Source organism: Triticum aestivum, chromosome 1D (assembly GCF_018294505.1).
Source record: "Triticum aestivum cultivar Chinese Spring chromosome 1D, IWGSC CS RefSeq v2.1, whole genome shotgun sequence".
NCBI lineage: Eukaryota > Viridiplantae > Streptophyta > Magnoliopsida > Poales > Poaceae > Triticum > Triticum aestivum.
The window spans coordinates 426,030,087-426,052,227 of NC_057796.1; the positions used below are offsets into that span (position 1 = coordinate 426,030,087).

At 46.8% G+C, this 22,141-nt stretch overlaps 1 protein-coding gene and 1 long non-coding RNA gene across 6 annotated transcripts; one reads left to right on the forward strand and one right to left on the reverse strand.

Moving 5' to 3' along the window:
• Position 1: 1 nt before the first annotated feature.
• On the reverse strand, positions 2–2,715 carry LOC123182600 (uncharacterized). Of its 5 annotated transcripts, none has more exons than XR_006492268.1 (5): positions 2,155–2,715; positions 1,110–2,050; positions 722–787; positions 544–635; positions 12–142 (listed from the first exon to the last, which is right to left on the reverse strand). It is a non-coding gene; the product is annotated as an uncharacterized lncRNA (long non-coding RNA). The 5 variants fall into 5 exon arrangements; XR_006492266.1 differs by having other exon boundaries at positions 19–635; positions 1,110–1,197; positions 1,383–2,050; XR_006492267.1 differs by having other exon boundaries at positions 2–142; positions 722–2,050.
• Positions 2,716–7,620: 4,905 nt separating this feature from the next.
• On the forward strand, positions 7,621–8,921 carry LOC123182602 (inositol-tetrakisphosphate 1-kinase 4; the record flags this gene model as incomplete). The annotated part of the gene is given in 1 exon segment (XM_044595235.1): positions 7,621–8,921. A coding segment is annotated over 1 exon segment (1,029 nt), but the record flags the coding sequence as incomplete, so codon positions are not given.
• Between the last annotated feature and the right edge of the window lie 13,220 nt (positions 8,922–22,141).

Consider the following 22,141-nt stretch of genomic DNA (forward strand, 5'->3'; position numbering starts at 1 on the left):
GGGAGAGAGAGACTGGTTTCGCCGCTCGAAACTCTTTCCGAACTTGATATTTCTGTTCGATGGCTTCGTCATAAACTGAGCTATGTCGGAACACATCAAGCTCATTCCAGATACCAGAACATCTGGGGGAACTACATATTTGCTGCATCAAATGGTTTCAGAATGTGATAATCCATGGATTCATCAGGAAGAACATAAATAGTACTTCAGTGTACATATGGTGTGTTACTACTATATACAAGAATTAGGCTTGGATTCCCCTTATTCTTATCTTGCCTCAGCAATTTGGGATTAGGATAAAATCATAGGGTGTTTGGAAAATAAAACAAAACAAGCCCACTAAGAAACAAACCATAAGAATTCTAGCTTAAGACAATCAAGCACTTCCATTGGCATGTCAACAATCAGACAGAACAAAACTTTAAGTCCTCAATTTTTTTCCCTCTACAAAATTAACCATGGAACATTTTTGTGTGTGTGTATCTGAAACAACAATCATAACCTTTATGACAGCAGTGCATATTAGAAGATCAAAATGCGTACCTCTATGTAACAATTCCATTGCATGTACATACCATGTTATGCGTCCGATCCTTGCCCGGAAATGATCTATCATACGACGATCATCCTGATTCCTAAAAACAAAACAAATAATAAGCCAGTGCATATTAGAAGATCAAGATGTGTTTCGCTATGTAACATTTCATTTTCATGTACATACCATGTTGTGCATCTGATCATTGCCTGGAAGAGATAGAGATCTAACATACGGCGATCATCCCGATTCCTAAAACAAAACAGACGATAAGCCGGTATGTTTTCGCCCAAAATTCCTCTTCTCATTATATGATACATGGAGAAATATTTTGGAACAAACAAAAGCGGTGAGGGATTTAACCGTTATCTTGAGTAAGCTGATGCATGTATATTACAAGAAGATAATTCAACAAACCATCAAAATTAGCAGGACACTGTATCTTAGAGAAGAAAAATGGTATATGTACAAAATCTGCAGTACATAGACCTAAGGAAGAAGATCAGACACAGTTAGTACTACCACCGTAAGTGACGATGGCTCATGTTCTATGTACCAAATTTGCGGGCAGTACCTAAAACTACCACAGCCGGTTCCCCTCCTGTTGTGTTGAATAAGATTTTCCTCAGTTCCTCTTGCAAGATTGATGAACTACCACGAGCCTGTGAGGAATTTTGATAAACGTTTCTTCTTAGAGTTAGCCGCAACATTGTCTGGTTAAATAGATGGTTCAAGCTAAGGGGGAAATTAGAGAATATACATGGTCTAAGAGTCATCTATTAGCACAACCGTACAAGTGTATCGTCTAGAATGTACATGAGAAATAGGATAGTGGTCATCTTCTTACTTCAGAACATACATCAAATTCTCCCATCAAACAAATGTTACTCAAAGGTCAAGCGTGGTACAATGGACGCATTTTCTCCCCCTTTCCTCTGCTGCCACAAAGCAAATGAAGTTGTACAACAATGAATTAAGTGATGCAAGTATCGGGTATTGGTAAAAGGAGAAGTCACTGGGAGAAGAAAGAGTCAGGGAGAGGCTGGAGACCAAACAATGCGCCGAGCAGGCCAAACTCCATGGGAGAGGCTACAACCAAAGATATTGTTCCCACGCTCTATTCCTGAACAAAGGCTAAGCCACACAATATCATAAAACTGCATTACCCAAATATTTCAATAAACACCACGGCGAAAAGTACTTTGTAAGCACCTCACACTAAGCAATGTCATATTTCTCTTGATTTGTAGCATCAAATCTTGTAGGATTTTTTATAGGGATTATTTTGCATGGTGCAACCAAACAACTTTGGTAATCCAGGGCCCATTTGATTCAGAGGATTTTCAGATTTTGCTGTGCGTGGGTTGTTCGACAAGCTGCCCCAATTTGCCGAGGAAATGTTCAGAATACAACACCTGTGTCAGGGGTTTGGCGGGCTTATTCAGAGACGATATGTTCACAGGCTTCTTCCGAGAAGTCGCAAATATGCAACGGGAGCTCCCATATCAGTGATACCTACAACGGAGATCAAACTCAAACGGGTTTGTAGATACAACTTACATGGTGCATAGAAAAAACTGAACAAACTGTAAATCACAGAAGGTACAAGCTAGACATACCTGTACCCAACAGTTTTCAAGATTCAGAAACTACGAACAACCTCTTCACTTTGAGCGATTATGAGAAACCAAGAGTAGCAGAACGCAGAAACGCTTCTTGAAGGATTTAAGTCGTTTGTATTATTGTATATATGATGCTTGTTCCGCTGCCTCCACACTGCACCTCGCCAGATACATACTACAGGCTTCCTATGCACTATGCTCATAACCAGAAGGAGAAAAGGGGGCGAGAGCACCTTTCTCAGGGCCGCCGTGCTTGTCGTCCGTGCGTGGAGGTGGAGCAGCCTGTGCCCATCAAACACGCAAGCGCAAGCGTGGTGGAGGACGAGCTAGAGGTAGCCGGTGCGTGCTCCCGAGGTCTAGATTGAGAAGATCGCTAGAGATGAGGCAGGAGGTGGAGCTCGGGCGGGATGGAGAGGGCACGAGCGCCGGGGAGGACGCCGCCGGCGGTAACCCTAGCCTCAGAGGAAAAACAAAAAGGGGGCGCTGGGTCGTGGAGGAGAGAACCGGCTCGATGAAAATCGTGTTTTTTAACTTAGCACAGTAAATGGACAGGTGTACCACGCGAATGAGCGCCCTAATTACCGCGACTGTTAATGGGTTTAATAGCTTGGGTGTCGACTGTGGTGGCGCGGTCGATATCTCTTCTGCACTTGCTCATAATGCAGTCGCGGCCACTGTACAAGTTGTCATATCAGAGGTCCCAGTTCCATTGTTTCTGTTTTGAAGGGACAAGAAAATTTTCAGCTTTTCTGTGGCGCTATCGGCAAGTCGTGTGGCTTACGGAGGTTTTTGATCGCTGTCACTGTTTCACGGGATACCGTCAATCATTTGAAGTTTTCAAGTTCAAGGCTGGCCCCGAAGGCTCCGACAGTAGTATCCAACGCAACTGTTCGTTCAAAGCTAAGCTGAATGGATACGGCAGCCATGAGATAAATCTTGAGCTCGAGTCTGTATCGGTGAAGGTGACTTCTGAATAGAGAGGGATCAATGTATAACTTTGCAATCAAGATGTGTTTACTTCAGGCGTTTATAGGATCTACAATGCGAAATGACCGGCCCCAAGAATATTTCCTATACTCGAGGCATCGAAGTAGAGAATGGCTGGTGCAGCTACACATCAAGTATTGCGTAATAAGGTGTTCAATCGACATAGAATTTTGTAAATGTTTGCCTTATGATGTTGCGGCACTTAGTAATGCAACCTGCGTGATACACCGGTACTTGCACGTGTTTCAGACCGCAAGGTTACGAGACTCTGTTCCTGAAATCTGGCAGACATGCAGAACAACTTGGAAGAAAATAGAGAAACATTCGTCAATCAGTGATAAGATGAAACATTATGTTCACTAATAGTATTAGCTGGTAATCAACTATTTATTGCTCAGAATTTCATATTTAGCCGACTAGGGCGTTTCGAGCCATGTTTGGTTGAAAGGTAATCTTTATAAAGTCAAAGTACAATGTTGAAGGTGTCAAGCATGTTAGCTGTTTGGATCCGTGAATGTCGAAAAACTGGGTTTGGTAACTGTGAGAAAAAAAATTGAGTGGGATATCAGTTTGCTCTTGCCTATCTCATTTCGCGCCATGCCCAAACTAACTTGACTTACGTCCTGCTTGTACTGTTTGTAAGATTGTAGCCGTTGAAACCCCAATACACACTTTCGCCATATGCGCATCAGCGCATCATGCAAAGTTGTTTGCGTTATTGGCCGAAGTGGGAAGATAATGAGCTTTGCAAGCGAATCTGTGGATATCTCTTGCTTTTCACCACAAAAAGCAGGAAAAAAACAAAACCACACACATGCATACGCAGTAGTACATAGTAGTACAATAATACTACCTGCAGTATAAAGCACACCAACAACTAAAGCAAAGCAGATAATGTGTAGAGGCTGGTATAGCGGCGCACATATTCTCACCACGAACGAAATGCTCATGCAAGTTAACTATTGGCCTATTGCTCACCGACGAATATACCCGCACAACTCGTCAAGGAGCAGGAAGCCAGGAAGAAAGTGTGCGTAAAGGTGCGCGCTTTATTGTTCATCCACTCGTCAGGTTAGCTAGCATGTACGTACAATCAATCCTTGTTAATTTCACTTTCACAATAGGAACCACACATGTCAAATTCGCAGCATCCATCTTTCGGCTACGTATTGGGTAAGTTACCTCTGTGTGGTTCTAGCTATACTACTACCTCTGTACCAAAACAGAAGGCAGTTTTACACGCTAGTTAGTTTAAAAAACATCTTATGTTTTGATACGGACGAAGTATTTAGCAAGCTGAAATACACCAAAAGAAGCTTTGATTGGTATTGAGACGCCGGTGGAGGAATTTGAAAACGATTCTTAATTTATTTCATCCGAGAGTCCATTTGTACAACTCTTCTCACCGGAAACAACCTAGTCGCTACCCAAAGTGTACCATATAAAGATAACACCAAATCTTAAGCATAACTTTGATCATGGAATTGACTACAAGATATAATTTATACACCTGATCAAGGCATATAATTCATTGTTAACCAAATGAAAGGCCAAAGTTATGTTGAAAAATTGAGGGGGGCTCAAGAAAATACCATATGTAGCACCTAGCACCCTGATATTCCCTGCCCCCTTGGTCAGCATCTTCTAGGGTCGCCAAGAAGGTAGCTAAGTTTTTTTTTCTTTTTGAAAAAGAGGGTAAACTCTTGACCGATTAGCAAAGCCTACAGGGACTCGATGGTTTTATCTTGTTTGTTCGGGGATGAGTAGGACACGAGGCATCACTGGTTGTCGCACAAATACAAGAGACTCTGGTATGTTCTTTCAACTGAATTGATGTAGAAATTGTTGCGATAAAAACGCAGGAATGCCCAACACACAAAGAAGCATCAGTGAATAGTGTGATGGAAAATAACATGGGAGGAGGAAGAAGCTCCCCAACTTATATTAAAAGCGATGTTTTTTCATCAAAAATCGCTAACACAGGAGGCTCAAATTCTGGCAGATGAGATTGTTTGCTTAAATCGACGGCGGTGGCCAAGGGAGAAGCGTGTCGTGCCGGTGCCACGCAGCGCCGATCGGCAACAAGGATGCCCGTGCCTGGACTCTGGTTTGTGATTATTTAATTTTCGTAAGGTGACTTATACACCTAGAAGAAGGGAGTGAAGGAGTTTCTTAGGTGAGCTCTTTTCCCCATCTCCGTAAAAATTTCTCCTGAATTTATGACATCCTGTAATAATGTTGCGGGAAGGCCATAATTCCATAAATGAAGGAGCTCGCGTCGGTGGGTTGTGTTGGCCCAGCTCACAGGGATTTGGGTGTAATTTCCGTTCTTTCTGGGGTGCTTTTGTACCACTGTCACTGTTAGATCTGGGGTCTATTTCGTAAAAGAGAAAGAATTTACGAGATCCAGTAAATAAAGAATTACGCATAACTGTCGGACTTTTCTTTTACCCAACCTTCTTAAGCGGTGGTTATTTTACGTTCGAGATGCTCTTGGACGACGGGATATCCCAGCGCCGCCTCGTACTCCAGACGCGATCATAACTGGAGGAGGTTTGGTTTGACTTTGTGTGTGTGGACGAGTTACTACTCGCACGTGATGCCGGCCGGTGCCCCCACGCGAACCAGAATTAATCATTCATGTAGCATGGCGGAGAGCCCCTTGCTGCCTCACCCAATCCAACGGCTCAGGCTGAGACTGGGTTCGCGGCGTACAACGTAGCCACTTTGACCGTTCGCGCCATGGTGTATGTCCCGTTGATTAATCCATGTCCGCCCTGGCCGCCTGGCCGGTGGCGTGTCCAGCGAAGACGAATCCAAAGCAGGTGGGAGCACTACTCGACTACTCAGGCCAACTTCAGCACACGACCCAAACGGACGGACGTTCGTTTTACTCGGATTCTGTCTGTTTGGGTAGGGCAATGGGGTCGTATCCGAGCCATTTCTCGGATGCGGTGGCCGTGTGCCCAACGCACGGACACATCCATCCCGTTCGCGTACATTTTTCTTTACAAACATATATCTTTTTTTCATCATTGATTTTTGGTACATGAAAATACACAACCAAATTTTGACTAAAAAAGTAAGACAAAAAAACAAGAACCACAAAAATACATTTTAGAAGGTATCCAACCTCCATAACTGCTCCTGTAAGTTGGATTAGTGCCTTCTCGTTGCATTCATTGTTGATCTGCGGAGGCTCGATCTTGCATGCTTCTTTCTTCTTCGAGTGTAAAGAAGTAGACGTTGCTTCCTCACATCTAGTCTCATGTCTAGCCTCTATTTTAGCAACAAGTGTACTAGTCTCATCTCTAGCCTCTATGCTAGCTAAGAGTGCACGAACATCTACTAAATTCCGCTCTATCAATATATCGATGTACTCTTCTTCCCAATACTAAAACTTGCATCCATTCTACACAATGAAATTTTAAGTTAGTAGAACTAATCAAATCCGAGAGCACAACCGAAGCTAAAGTAGCACATACCCCATCGGTTGAGCGCTTGATGAACACCCATCCGGGATGTTCCGGCGTTGTAGACACGCGGCGCCGCAAGACCTTCTTTGGGCAGTCGTCGCACGTAATGAGTGACAACGGTGCCCCGACGAGCTTTTGGGCCAGCACCGAGCCCGGCCGACCGCCATTCATGTATTTGTCGGCGGACCGCCAACGGTGTAGATCCGAGTGGCTAGAGGAGGAGTCAGTACCTGCATGCGGCCTTGCGGCTTCGCCGGGGCCTTCCGGCCCGGTTCCCGACCAGTCCATAGCGCGGCGCGGCCTCCCACAGCCGGGCGAGTTCAAGCCCGACCGGATCCGCTTCAAATCCTGGCGCCGGGTGCGCAAATCAGGTGGCCGTGGTTGGGTAGCTCGGGGGCGTCGAGGGAAAGGGGGCTGGGCGAGCGCGCGTCCGAGCGGCGGCGACTGCGATGGCGAGGGGCAAGAACGGAGAAGAGTGGAGGGGTGCGGCTGGAGGGGGGCGGATAGAAAAGGGCTCCCTGTGCAACCGACAGACGGGCCAGGGGAGGGCACGCGCACACGGTCCGCCCGTCCGCGCGCTGTCCGTTTCACCTCAAAAAGCGCCCAAACTTGGGCCAAGGATGGATCGAAAAAGACATAAAACAAACAAAAATCCGTTTACATCCGCGTGCTGACCGTCTGGTACGTCCGTTTTAGCCTAAACAAACGCAGCCGAACAGGATGGGTCGCGTGCTGGAGTTGGCCTCACAGAGCCGTGCGAACGCGGCCAAAGCCATGAGTCGCCCACCTGGCCGGTCGGTGGTTCCAAGCCGTTGCCGACTACTACCACTACTCCTCAAAAAATGCCCCGTGCCGTCGCGTGTATAAAACGGCCTGCCAGTGCCCCTGCCTGACCAAGGCACCACGACAACGACCCAGACCCAAGCAGGCAGGCACGCGCGAGGAAAAGCCAGTCAGTCGAGCGAGCGATCAAATCATGGTGGCCGACCACCAGTCCTCCCCGCGGCCGCGGTTCACCATCGGCTACGCGCTGCCGCCCGGCAAGGCGGGCAGCGTCATCCAGCCGCCGCTCGAGGCCCTCGCGGCGGAGCGCGGCATGCGCCTCGTCGCCGTCGACCCCTCGCTCCCCCTGGCCGACCAGGGTCCCTTCGACCTCATCATCCACAAGCTCTTCGACCCGGCCTGGCGCGCGCGGCTGGAGGCCTTCTCCGCGCTCCACCCCGCCGTGCCCGTCGTCGACGCCCCCGCCGCCGTCGACCGCCTGCTCGACCGCTTCACCATGCTCGACGTCGTCCCCGGGCTCGCCGCCGGCCTGGACTACCCGCTGTCCGTCCCCGCGCAGGTCACCGTGAGCGACGCCGCCGCGCTGGCCGCGGACGACCCGTCCCACGGCCTCCGCTTCCCGCTCATCGCCAAGCCGCTGGCCGTCGACGGCAGCGCCAGCTCCCACGACCTCTGCCTGGTGTACCGCGCCGAGGGCCTCCGCGGCCTCCACACCCCCGTCGTCCTCCAGGAGTTCGTCAACCACGGCGGCGTGCTCTTCAAGGTCTACGTGGTGGGCAGCCGCGCCGTCTGCGTCCGCCGCAGCAGCCTGCCGGACGTGCCCGCGGCGCGCCTCGCGGACCCCGGCGCCGACGCCTCCGTCCCCTTCGCCAACATCTCCAGCCGCCCCGCGCTGGACAAGGGGGAGGACTCGATGACGCCGCCCGCCGCGTTCGTGGACCAGGTCGCGCGCGGGCTCCGGCAGGCGCTGGGGCTGCACCTCCTCAACTTCGACATGTTCGCGGCGACGGAGCTGGACGACGGCGGCCGGCGGAGGTACTTCCTCGTGGACATCAACTACTTCCCGGGGTTCGCCAAGATGCCGGGCTACGAGACCGCTCTCACGGATTTCTTCGCCGAGATGATTCAGCTCGGCACTGCAGGCGCCGCCAGCCAAGAGAAGCTCGAATCTGTGCCGTGCAATGGCCTAGATCTCGAGGAAACTGGGTCTGCTTTGGACTCGACCTGCCCCGTGCCCATGGCTTAGTTTCGAAAACAGGGTGCGGCCAAGGTCCCCGTACTGCCGATGATAATAGATGTTTTTTTTCGAGGATTTCAAGCAACTGATTAAGACATCGATGATTGATGCTATCTATGAAGGTTTCAAATCTACTCCCTCCGTTGTTCAAAGAGTGTACTTCCAACTTTGTTGGAAAGTCAAACATTTTAATGTTTGACCGTAATTATACAATAATACATAAATATTTATGCCATAAAATTAGTAGCATTAGATTCATAATAAAATATATTTTCATCTTATACCTATTTGGTTTCACAAACATTGATATATTTTTGCACAAACTCAATCAAACTTTAAAATAATTTATCCCTCCAACAAAGTTGGAAGTACACTCTTTAAAGGACAGAGGGAGTACTAGGTAGTATATAGACCATAGGCATTTCAAGTGCAACGAATATTCCTCCTCGCAGAAAAAGAAGAAATATTCCTCCGGATTTGCCATTTCTCCAAGAAATAGTTAAATCTTAATCGACTCCATAACCGATGGATTAACGCGAGCCAAAGATTTCTGCTGCTATCGGGAGTTCTGTTTCTCTTGGTTTTAGCGAGCGGTATAGTTAAATCTTAATCACTACATAACCGATGAATTAATTATTTGACGCATCATTTTTTTGATTATGTGGCATCTATGTTACTCTCTAAGTTACTTCCACTATGACCAGCCTTAGCCACGTATGCCGGCCACCAGCTAGAGTAGTCCCCGCCTTTGTCAATGAATGAGCTTCAATGTTCATGCATCTGTTTTCATGGACCACTTCCACTGATGCAAACAATTGGGTGCACCTTTTTTATCTCATGAATAGTAACAGCCGAGGTCCCCAAATAGGCCTCCTTGATGTGTTTCACCGTGGCAGAACAGTCGGTGGCAATAACAATGTTGTTGCATGCAAGATCAAGTGCTAGTGACATCCCTTCACTAGTAGGCCTGAGATCAGTCCTCACTAGTAGCCATTGCCTCAAGCACTTTTGGATCAGTTATGTCCTGGACAGAAACTGCAGATGCACCTAGAAAGTTGTCTGTACCATCTCGGCAAACAGCAGCAAAGGATCCACCATCCTCATGACACCCTCGTAAATTCTTTCTTTTTTACGAAATAGACCCCAGATCTAACAGTATCAGTGATACACAAGCATCCAGAAGGAACTGAAATTACACCCAAATCCCTGGGGAGCCGGCCCAACACAACCACCGACACGAGCTCCTTCATTTACGGAAAGATGGCCTTCCCGCAATATTTTTACAGGATATCCTAAGTTCTTCAAAAATCACTTTTAGGGAATTTTGTTACAAAGATTGAGAAAAGAGCTCACATGAGAAACTCCTCTAAATAATAACCAGACTTTACGATGAATTTTGTACATGTGCTCTTGGAGTTGCTCCATCTTCGACCATACATGTCAAATTTGGAATCCAACATACGAGTGTGAGACAGCCCCGACCGGCTGTGCACATCTGTAGCCCTCAGTCTATCTACTCCTATAAAAGATTCAGTTGGTGATGATGGTGTGTCTGTTATCCGTCATTTCTGATCATTAGATCTGCATCTAACGGTTGTGAGGTAAGTTGTGGCATTTTTGCAACAATAGCCCACTTCTCTGCTCTAATTTGCAGAAAACCCTTATTATCTTGAAAGCAACCACATCCCTCCCTCACCTCATCAAAACAACTTGAGAAATATATTTTGAGTGAAACGCATAGTGGTATATGTATATCAAAACAAGAGTGTTTTCTTTCAAGTTTGTGAACAAAGTACTATTCTACTTTGGATCCGTTGCAACGCACGGGCACATTGTTAGTCATGTCTAAAACCTCAAATTCATACACAAGCACGCACATAGATCAACACATGCACTTTGGCTTTTAGGACATAATACAACTTACTACCTCCGTCCTGGTTTATCAGCCCTCCTTGTAGTTTGGGTCAAATTTTGACCTTTGATTTAACTATCAAAAATTAAGTTATATACCCTAAAAATAGTATAATTGGAAACCTCTTTCAAATATGCATCTAGCAATATAAGCTTTGTGACATAAAACTTATAATTTGTTAGTCAAATTTATGGTCAAACTTGGGCACAAAATACAAAGGGGACTAATAAACCCGGACAGAGGTAGTACTGACATTGCATGTGGGAGTTCATACACCATGAGACAATCAAAATGATGGCATGTTCTCTAAATTAAATTAATTCTATATGGATAGGTCAATTTCATCATTGACGGCAGCCCTTGCCCTTGCCCTTGCCCTTGTTCTCGTGATCGCAGAAGCAGCGATAGAAGACACAATATGTATCGAGGCGGATCTTCCTGGCGCCAGAGCTGGATTTGTCAGACGTGGCACATGATAAGTTCAGAACCTCCTCTTTGAGGGCAGGGAGCACGGCAAGGGCACAAATGATTCGAGTTTGCTCCACCACGAGGTCACTGGCAGGTCAAGATTGCTGCTTCGCCAGGGTCCAGGCACGGGCATCCTTGTCGCCGACTGTCATTGCGTGGCACCGGCACGACATGCCTTCTCCCTTGGCCACCGGTGTCGATTTAAACAAACAATCTCATCCACCAGAATTTGAGCCTCTCCTGTTTGCGGTTTCTGATGAAAAAACATCACTTTTAATATAAGCCGGGGAGCTTCTTCCTCTTCCCGTGTTATTTTCCATCACACTATTCATTGATGCTTCTTTGTGTGTTGGCATTCCTGCGTTTTTATGGCAAAAATTCCACATCAATTCAGTTGAAAGAAGATACCTGAGTCTCTTGTATTTGTGCGACAACCAGTGATGCCTCGTGTCCTACTCATCCCCGAACAAACAAGATAAAACCGTCGAGTCTCTGTAGGCTTTGCTAACCGGTCAAGAGTTTACCCTCCTTTTTAAAAAGAAAAAAAAAACTTCGCTACCTTCTTGGCAACCCTAGAAGAAGATGCCTGACCAAGGGGGCGGGGAACTATATGGTATTTTCTTGAGCCCCCCTCAATTTTTCAACATAACTTTGGCCATTAATTTGGTTAACAATGAATTACATGCCTTGATCAGGTGTATATAATTTATAGCTTGTAGTCAATTCCGTGATCAAAGATATGTTCAAAATTTGGTGTGATCTTTATATGGTACACTTTGCGTAGTGACTAGGTTGTTTCCGGCGAGAAGAGTTGTCCAAATGGACTCTCGGATGATGAAATAATTTTAGAATTGTTCTTAAATTCCTCCACCGGCGTCTCAATACCAATCTAAGCTCCTTTTGGTGTATTTCAGCTTGCTAAATACTCCCTCCGTACCAAAACATAAGATGTTTTTTAGACCAACTAGCGTGTAAAAACTGCCTTCTATTTTGGTACAGAGGTAGTAGTATAGCTAGAACCACACAGAGATAGCTTGCCTGATACGTAACCGAAAGATGGATGCTGCGAATTTGACATGTGTGGTTCCTATTGTGAAAGTGAAATTAACAAGGATCGATTGTACGTACATGCTAGCTAACCCGACGAGCGGATGAGCAATAACGCGCGCACCTTTACGCACACTTTCTTCCTGCTCCTTGACGAGTTGTGCGGGTATATTCGTCGGTGAGCAATAGGCCAATAGTAGTTAACATTTGCATGAGCATTTCATTTGTGGTGAGAATATGTGCGCCGCTATACCAGCCTATATACATTATCTGCTTTGCTTTAGTTGTTGGTGTGCTTTATACTGCAGGTAGTAGGAGTATTATTGTACGTATGCATGTGAGTGGTTTTATTTTTTCCTGCTTTGTGGTGAAAAGCGAGATACCCCGCAAAAAGAAAAGAAAAACGAAAAGCGAGATATCGACAGATACGCTACCTAGCAAAGCTCATTCTAATCTTCCCACTCTCGCCCATAACGCAAACAGCTTGCGTGATGGCGCTAACGCGCATATAGCGAAAGTGTATATCGGGGTTTCAACGGCTACGATCTTACAAACGGTACAATCACGAGCTCAAATCAAGTTAGTTTGCGCATGGCGCGAAATGGAAAAAAGTCCATTTTAAATCCTGAATTTGTAGAGGTTCGGCGAAATGAATCCTCAAATCAAAATTCCGGTCGATTGCATCCTGAACTATGCAATCCCGCTCTAAATCGAACCCTGGCAAAATTCAAACGGGATCCATCTGACTAGTGGGCCAGGGAGCGGCAGTATTGACCACAGAGCGCCCCCGTCCTCCGCGCTGGGCCGGCCCATTTTTTCGAGCCTCACCGTGCACTTCTTATTGAGTTTTAACGAAAAAAATAAAGCGGGCCGGTGTACTATTTTTGTTTTAACCAAAAAGTTAAAGCGGGCCGGCCCAGCAGGGAGTAGGTGAGCGCCCTCTGCGAAATACCCCAATCCCGGCCATTCAAACGACCCAAAGGTTCGATTTAGATCAGGATTCCATAGTTCAGTGTGCAATCAACCGGGATTTTGACTTGAGGGTTCATTTCATCAAACCTCTACGAATTCAGAGTTTAAAATAGATTTTTTCCCCACGAAATGAGATAGGCAAGAGTAAACTGATGCGCCACTCAATTGTTTCCCCATAATTGTGATAAAAAAGATCCACAATTACAAACCCAGTTTTTCGACATCCACTGATGAGGACATCAATACCATTGTTACACCCACAGCCCCTGCTACTATACATACTGGACCGATTACCAGAGCTCGCGCACGCCAATTAAATTACCAGGTACTTTCGTTTCTTGGTATTGATTCTAATGTTCATGAGAATATGATGCTGCCTAAATTGGATACATCTGTTTTGCTTACAAATGAAGGGCCTAGCTTGGAGAAGGATGAACATTGGAGCAAGAACAAGCATGGAGTTGATGACATGCGCAAGGGAGACAAAAACAGAGTTTCAAGTGATGATTTCAGGACTATGAAGCCACCATAATGAGTGCATGAAGCCTTGGACGATATATACAAGATGCCACTTCATAATTTTCGTCCAGAGGCTATTCTAGGTGCTGCGTCACCTTATTTTTGGGCCAGGCCCATGTAATTTCGAAATACTTCAGTATAGGCTGTTTTTAGACTCCGTATGTGTGGGGAAACAAGAGTTAGGGTTGGTTTCAGACCCCTCCTCCAAGGGCCACGAAATTCCCCCCTCTTCCTCCATATATACAACTCTTAGGGCATCGTTTAGACTTTGGATTTTGTTTAGATTAAAGTTTTCCATAACTGCAACTTCGCGTACTTCGTTTGTGTTCAACGACCAGACAAAGGCGTCACAGAACCCCACCTTTATCAATACTTCATCTATATTCGCAATATTCAGATTGCATTATCATATCCTTGCTTGTTCTTCGATTGCGTGCAGGAATAGACCTTCGTGGTCAGGTTGATCGTGCTCCGTGTGGTCAATAACCTCTCGGAGTTGGTTTAGCGATTGCTAAGGCGCAACGTAGTGCACGTTTGTAGTCGGATCGTCAAAGTCGGCTCCACCAAATCGATAGTTATCATCTCATCGAAAGATCGGGACACCCTCGCCTCTATCATCCACGGATCCAAACAGCTAACATGCTCGACACCTTCAACATTGTACTTTGACTTTATAAAGATTACCTTTCAACCAAACAACATGGCTCAAAATTCCCTAGTCGGCCAAATATGAAATTCCGAACAATAAGTAATACTCCCTCCGTCCCGAAAGTTAGTAAAAAGTTGAATAACTTATTTTGGGACGGGGGGGAGTACCAGCTAATATTATGTGAACACAATGGAGGTAATGAAATCTTTATCTTATCACTGATTGAATGTTTCTCTATTTTCATCCAAGTTGTTCTGCAGCTTTCAGGAACAGAGTCTCGTAACCTTGCAGTCTGAAACATGTGCAAGTACCATGCAGGTTATGTCATGTAAAATCATTTGAGTATAATATATATCCCATACTGCAAAATGATATGGCTTTATTGTCCTCTGAACTGTAATTGAGAACTGTCATACAGCTCTTTCTATGTTTCCATATGATCCTTAGGATATGTTATCTCACGCTATATTATGAGTTAATTTAGTTACCTCATGTGCAAAGCAGAAACGTCTTACCCTTCGAGGGGGACGTGGTACGTGTTATATAGGGGATTGCGAGTCCCTGATACGCTTACAATTCTGTTGGAGATACATGACTTGAGGGAGAAGAAGTATAGGAGATAAGAAGTATAGTTACAACCGAATACAGAATTTAAACTACCATGCGGCTATCTATCTCATCTATCTCCTCGTACATATCTCGTTTGACACCCTCCCTCAATCACAACTTCATCAAGTTGAGATTATGCTTGAAATCTTCGAAACTCCTTGTAGGCAAAGCTTTTGTAAACCCATCTGCCACTTGATCCAATGAATGAAACGAATGTCCAAGAGTTTATCAGCAATTCTTTCTCTGACAAAATGGAAATCTATTTCAATGTGCTTTGTTCTGGCATGAAATACTGGGTTTGCAGACAAATAGGTGGCACCAAGGTTATCACACTATAAGCATGGAGCTTGAGAGCTTTTCACACCTAACTCCTTCAAGATAGACTGTACCCAAATGATTTCTGCTGTTGCATTGGCCAATGCCTTGTATTCTGCTTCAGTGCTTGACCTGGACACTGTGGCTTGTTTTTTGGCACACCATGATATAAGGTTGGGTCCAAAAAATACTGCAAAGCCACCAGTTGAGCGTCTGTCATCCAAGCCTCCCGCCCAATCTGAATCAGAAAAGGCACTGACAAGAGTAGAGGGTGACTTGCTGAAATTTAGACCAACATTCAAAGTATACTTGACATATCTGACAATGCGCTTGGCTGCAGTCAAGTGAACTGTAGTGGGTGCATGTAGGAACTGACATACTTTGTTGACAGCAAAAGAAATGTCTGGCCTGGTCAATGTTAAGTACTGAAGTGCACCTACAAGACTTCTGTATTTTGTACTATCCTCTGGACCCAAAAGTGTTCCCTCTGTAAGAGATAATTCTTCTGTACTAGAGAGAGGAGTGGGTGTGGGTTTACAACCTTGCAAACCCGCCTTCCTTACCAAATCTGTTGCATATTTTTCTTGAGAGAGATGTAGCCCATCCTTGTGCTGCTTCACCTCAATTCCTAGGAAGTAATACAATTCTCCTAGATCCTTGAGAGCAAATTCAGCACCTAAATCCTTCAAGAGTCCTGATATTGCCTCATTAGATGAGCTCGTGACAATAATATCATCAACATATATGAGAACAAACATGGAGGTGTTGAACTTGTTATAAATGAACAAGGAGGTGTCAGATTTGGAAGGAACAAAACCAAGTGTCTGCATCTTTTTACTGAGACGGGAATACCATGCCCTTGGAGCTTGTTTCAGTCCATATAATGCTTTATCTAGCTTGCACACATAGGAAGGTGTATGTTTGCTTTCAAACCCAGGAGGTTGTTTCATGTACACTTCCTCTTCCAGAACACCATGAAGAAACGCGTTCTGTACGTCTAATTGTCGAAGGCTCCATCCCCTGGAAACAGCAATAGACAATACGAGACGAATGGTAGCAGCTTTTACAACTGGACTAAAAGTATCCTCATAGTCTATGCCATATCGTTGTTTGAAGCCTTTTGCAACTAGTCTATACTTATAGCGATCAATGGTTCCGTCAGACTTTCTCTTAATTCTGAATACCCACTTGCAGTCAATGAGGTTTTTACCTTGCTTTGGGGGAACCAAGTGCCACGTTTTATTTCTTTCAAGTGCCTTATATTCTTCTACCATTGCCTTTTTCCACTTTTCATCACCGAGAGCCTCTTCAATTGTGTTGGGCTCACCTGGTTCACCTGTGGAACAAACTAGACCATATTTGGTTATGTGTTTGTATTTTTTCGGTTGAATCAAACCTTGCTGCAGTCTTGTGCGGCGTTTTGGTGAACCAGCAGGATCTGCAGCCATAGAAGATCCCGCAGGAGCCAGATCAGCAGCAGAACCCGAGGAAGATCCGCCCGCCACTGTCGGTTCCGGATGCACGGGATTTTCTGTGGCAGTGTCCCAAGGCGATGGTGGGGGAGACGCCGCAGGAGCCGCAGACGATCCGGAGGCGCCGACTGGCTCATCATGAGCTCGTGATCGTGCGGGCCCGTCTGAGTCAGGGGCTGACCCCGCATCCGCCTGACGCGTGAGGCCGCGCCGCTTGTAGCAGACCGGCTGGTCTGTAAAGCGCGTGCGGTCCGGGCCACTGTCGCGCTGCCGCGTGGCGGCGGGAGGCCGGTGCGGGCTGGAGGGCGCGTCTCGCCCTGTCGGAGGGGGCCGCGCGTCATGCAGCGGGCTGCTGGAGCCCACGCGACTGACCGCGCCTGGTGCGTCTGGCGCGGGCGTGCGGCTGGTCGTTGGCACGGATTCCAGAGGAGATTGCCTGGGCATCTGCAGCTCCGATCCCGAGGGGGATATGCTCCCCTCACCGCGACACATATGATGAGGCCCATCTGGATGGATTTCTTCACCGTTTGGGTTGATTTCTTCGCCATTTTCTTCTCTGTTTCCATAGTGTGGTGCTCCTGTAACATCATCAGATGACTCATGCGCAAGAGGGTTAGCCGACATATGATCACAACAATTATCAACACCCCCTTGATCATAACCGGAGAGATTTGGAGGAAGCAAAAGAATTTATTTTTGAAGTAGAGCACCAGTGTTTGGATGAAGATCAGAAAAAGGGAATTTGGTCTCATCAAAAACCACGTCACGTGATATGTAGACTCGACCAGTGGAGATGTCAAGGCACTTTACACCTTTGTGTTGGGCACTGTAGCCAAGAAAAGCACATTGGATCGACCGAAACATGAGCTTGCGTTTGTTGTATGGGCGTAGGTTAGGCCAGCACGCACACCCAAACACACGAAGAGTGGAATAGTCAGGTTTGACATGAAGAAGGCGTTCTACTGGAGTTTCATTATTTATGACACGACTAGGGAGCATGTTGATAATGTGAACAGCAGTAAGAAACGCTTCGTCCCAAAACTTTAATGGCAGGGACACATGAGCTAAGAGCAAGGCCAACTTCAACAATGTGACGGTGTTTGCGCTCAGCTGAGCCATTTTGTTGGTGAGCTTGGGGGCATGACACATGGTGTGAGATGCCAAGGGTTTGGAAGAAGGAGTTCAACTTCTCGTATTCCCCTCCCCAGTCGGATTGGGCAGCGATGATTTTGGAATCAAATTTACGCTCAACAAGTGCTTGAAAGTTTTTAAACACTTGGAAAACGTCGGATCTTTTCTTAAGAAGATAGATCCACGAAAACTTGCTATAGTCATCAATAAAGCTTACGTAGTAAGTGTGCTGACCAACAGAGCTAGGGGCCGGTCCCCAAACATCAGAAAAAATCAATTGCAATGGTTGAGTAGAGACACTAGTAGAAATTGGATAGGGGAGCTGTTGACTCTTAGCTCGCTGACAGGAATCACAAATAGTTTCAACATTGCGCTCACCAACATACGGGAGCTTATTTTTCCTAAGAAGTTTTTCAACTAAAGCAAAAGAAGCATGTCCTAAATGATCGTGCCATCGTGTTGACGAGAGTTTGACAACACCAAAAGCCTGTTTATTGAATCTTGTGCGCTCCGGAATCAACGGGTAAAGCCCTCGAACACATCTACCTCGACAGAGGATTCTCTTCGTGGCCTGATCCTTGATCAAAAAGAAATATGGATGAAATTCGAGAAAAACATGATTATCAAGAGCAATTCTATGAACAGAAAGAAGGCTTTTATTGGCACTAGGAACATGCAAGATTTTCTTAAGATGAATTTTTCTACGGGGGGTATGAAAAATTGAGTGACCAATGTGGTTAATCGTCATACCTTCACCACTAGCTGTGTGGATTTGATCCTTGCCACGATATTTCTCCTTCATTGTCACCTTTTCAAGTTCGTTGGTGATGTGGTTGGTGGCGCCACTGTCGACGTACCAGTTGGTGTCGATCCCATAGGAGCCATCTGCAGCAGCAGCAAGTTTGTCCTCGTCTTGGGAGGAGTCGTCGTCGTCGTAGCGATACCAACAGTCTTTGGCCGTATGCCCTAGCTTACCACAGATCTGGCAGCAAGGTGCATCTGGTCGTGACCTGGTGGAGCCACCGCGACGGCCCCTATTGTTGCCAGAAGAGGGCCGTCCGCCGCCGCGAGTGCTGGAGTTGCTGTTGCCGTGTCCCCCGCCCGAGGTCTTGCCCCTGTTGCGAGGTGATCCGCATGAGAGGAGCCGCCACCGCGGCCACGGAAGGCGGCGTTGGCCGACGACTTGAAGCCGCCTGAGGACTGGAAGAGCGCCACGCGCTGGTCGAAGTTGCTCATCATGGAGAAGAGCTCGTCGAGGGAGACAGGCACGATGCGGGCGTCGAGGGCGGACACCAGGGGCTGGTAGTCCATGTCCAGCCCATGGAGGATGTAGGAGACAAGCTCGTCATCTTGCAGAGGCTTGCCAGCCGTGGCGAGTTCGTCCGCGAGGCCGCGCATGTGGGCGAAGTAGGTGGCGACGGACTGGTTCCCCTTCTGCGCGTTGATGAGGGCCGTGCGGATGTTGTTCACCCGGCTGAAAGACTGCGACGAAAACATGCCCGCCAGGGCAGCCCAGAGCGCAGGCGACATGGTGATCGCGGTCACCTACACGAGAACCTCTTTGGACAGATTGTTGAGCGGATAAACAGGTACCTGCTGGTCCTCCCTTACCCAGATTGGGTGGAGAGGGTTGGGCGTCGAGGACTCCTTCCTGTCTTTGTCCTTGGTGACGAGGAGTCGGGCCGGCTCCGGTGTGGTGCCGTCGGCATAGCCGAAGACACCGGTGAGGGAGTCCTGGATTAGGGGGTCCTCGGACAGCCGGACTATATACTTTGGCCGGACTGTTGGACTATGAAGATACAAGATTGAAGACTCCGTCCCGTGTCCGGATGGGACTCTCCTTTGCGTGGAAGGCAAGCTTGGCAATTCGGATATGTAGATCCTCCTGTCAGGACCCCGATCCTAAGCCACATCGATCTAGCATGTAACACATCATATCGCTTTGCGGCCTCACGCACGGTATTCCCACGGGTGCCACCTTACCTGGCCCGGGACCGTTTTGCGCCTTTTGGCTCACGTATATGATAGTGTCGCTAGCATCCATATGACAGAGAACCCAGGCCGACATGACTAGTCGTGAACCCAAAGTGGCACTAACTTACAGGGACAGACATACATGAATCAACATCAAGCATGTCAGTCAGCAGCGTGCGAATCCGGGCTGTAGCACTGCGCTAACAGGACTCCGGTGAACCCGGGCTGTAGCAGGCTAGGCAGGACTCCGGATGTCACTGCGTGACATTTCCCTGAAGGGACATACACAGGAACGAACTGAATCACATGCCGGCCAGTCAAGTGTTCCAGAGCAGTAGTGCTGGGCTAGCAGGACTCCGGTGAACCGGGCTGTAGCGGACTACTATGGCTCATGGAAGCACAAGACTACATTTCCCCATAAGAGAGGCTACCAAGGATAGACAACTAGGTTGTCGGATCCCAGACATACCAAGCATTTCAATCATACACACAATATGCTCGATATGTGTAAATACAACATGGCATCACAACAAAACTCTTTGACTCAAAGTATTTATTCATTAGGCTCCGAGGAGCCAAGTATTACAAACATGGATCTCATGACCCCAACATACAGAGCATACAAGCAACAAGCACATGCTGAAGCTTAACTTGTCTGAGTACAGACAACTACAAATGAAGAAGGCTGAGAAGCCTGACTACCTACCAGATCCTGTCGAGGGCACAAGATCGTAGCTGAGGTATCAAGCTAAACGTCGAAGTCCACACGGAACTACTAGCGAGACTGATGTCTCTCTGCAAAACATAAAATAGGCAAACGTGAGTACAAATGTACCCAGCAAGACTTACAACAGAACTAGCTACATATGCATCAGTATCAAAGGGGGGTGGTGGAGTTTAACTGCAGCAAGCCAGCTTTGACTCAGTGGCTATCCTGAACTACGAATGCTGGTAACTCTTTTGAGGTGGCGCACACGAGTCCACATATTCACCATATCAATACACCACTATGGATCCGCTCCCGTCTCCCTACGAGAAGGCCATCCATAGCACTCACGCTTATCTTGCGAGTTTTAGAGTATCCACTTTCACTTGTATATGAACTGTTATAGGCAACCCAGAAGTCCTTTACCGTGGACGCGGCTATTCGAATAGATCATTTATAACCCTGCAGGGGTGTACTTCTTCACACATGTTTCCACCACTTAGCGTCTGCACACGACATGTGCTCGGCAGACTTCAAGCGAAAGCCGACGTGGGTGTAGACCACGACCTAACTAACCACACAAGTCTCTAGTCCAGGTTTATCGCCTATTCGGGTTCCATCCGCGAGGAGATTCGGCCGGGGTTTCGCTCACAACCCCAAACGATGTGTGGAGGGTTCCCGAGACACCAAACGGGCGCCCGGTACACCGTGCCACGGTGTATCTACCGCATCATAGCCCACCCCTAGGGTCAGCGCTACGCACGGCCTCCAACACATATCCTACAAACACTAGAAACTAGTTGCAACTCCTGGACAGAGATCAAGGCGATTAATAAGTCGAGAGAGTCAATTAAGGATCCCAATGTGTGGTAGTAACTGTTCATGGATCACAAACACAGAACTCAGTTCCTGAGGACGGTTTCAATGAGACAACCCACCATGTACTCCTACATGGCCTCTCACCGCTACCTTTACCAAATCGTGTTCACACACTTAGCTCTCAAAGTAAGACATGTTCACCACATTCCAATTCATCCCCGATGAATCAGACCTGACTCAACTCTAAGCAGTAGCAGGCATGACAAACAAGCATGAATGAGTAGGCACATCAGGGCTCAAACAACTCCTACTCATGCTAGTGGGTTTCATCTATTTACTGTGGCAAAGACAGGTCATGCAGAGGAAAGGGGTTCAACTACCGCAGCATGTAACAGTTGAAGCGTTGTTGTCTGAATGCAGTAAAAGAGAGCAGAAACGAGAGAGTGGGATTGTATCGGAATGAACAAGGGGTTTTTGCTTGCCTGGCGGAGTGGTAGTAGGATACTGCCCTTCAGTCAGATATTCGTGGGTATGCTCGGAGGCAGAACCTACCATGAAAGACACATCGGAACACAATCATCACATGGCAATATGCAACAATATGATGCATGCTATGACATGGCAATATGGGTGTGTTTTGGCTAATGCATTCTAAAACAGGTTGGTTTGAGTCCATTTGAATCAAAGATTCAAATGAAAGCCCATGATATGAAGTCATATTAATGCATTAGCTTGTATCACTTAAACAGCAAGGTTAAAGTGCTCTGACATGCATGAAAACGTTACAGATGGATATATTGGATTTTTCTGATAATTTTTCATATATAAATTATTTCAATCTGAGCTACGGTTGAATTTATATGAATTTTTGAAGTTTGTAGCATTTTCTGGGATTTCCTGTATAAGAA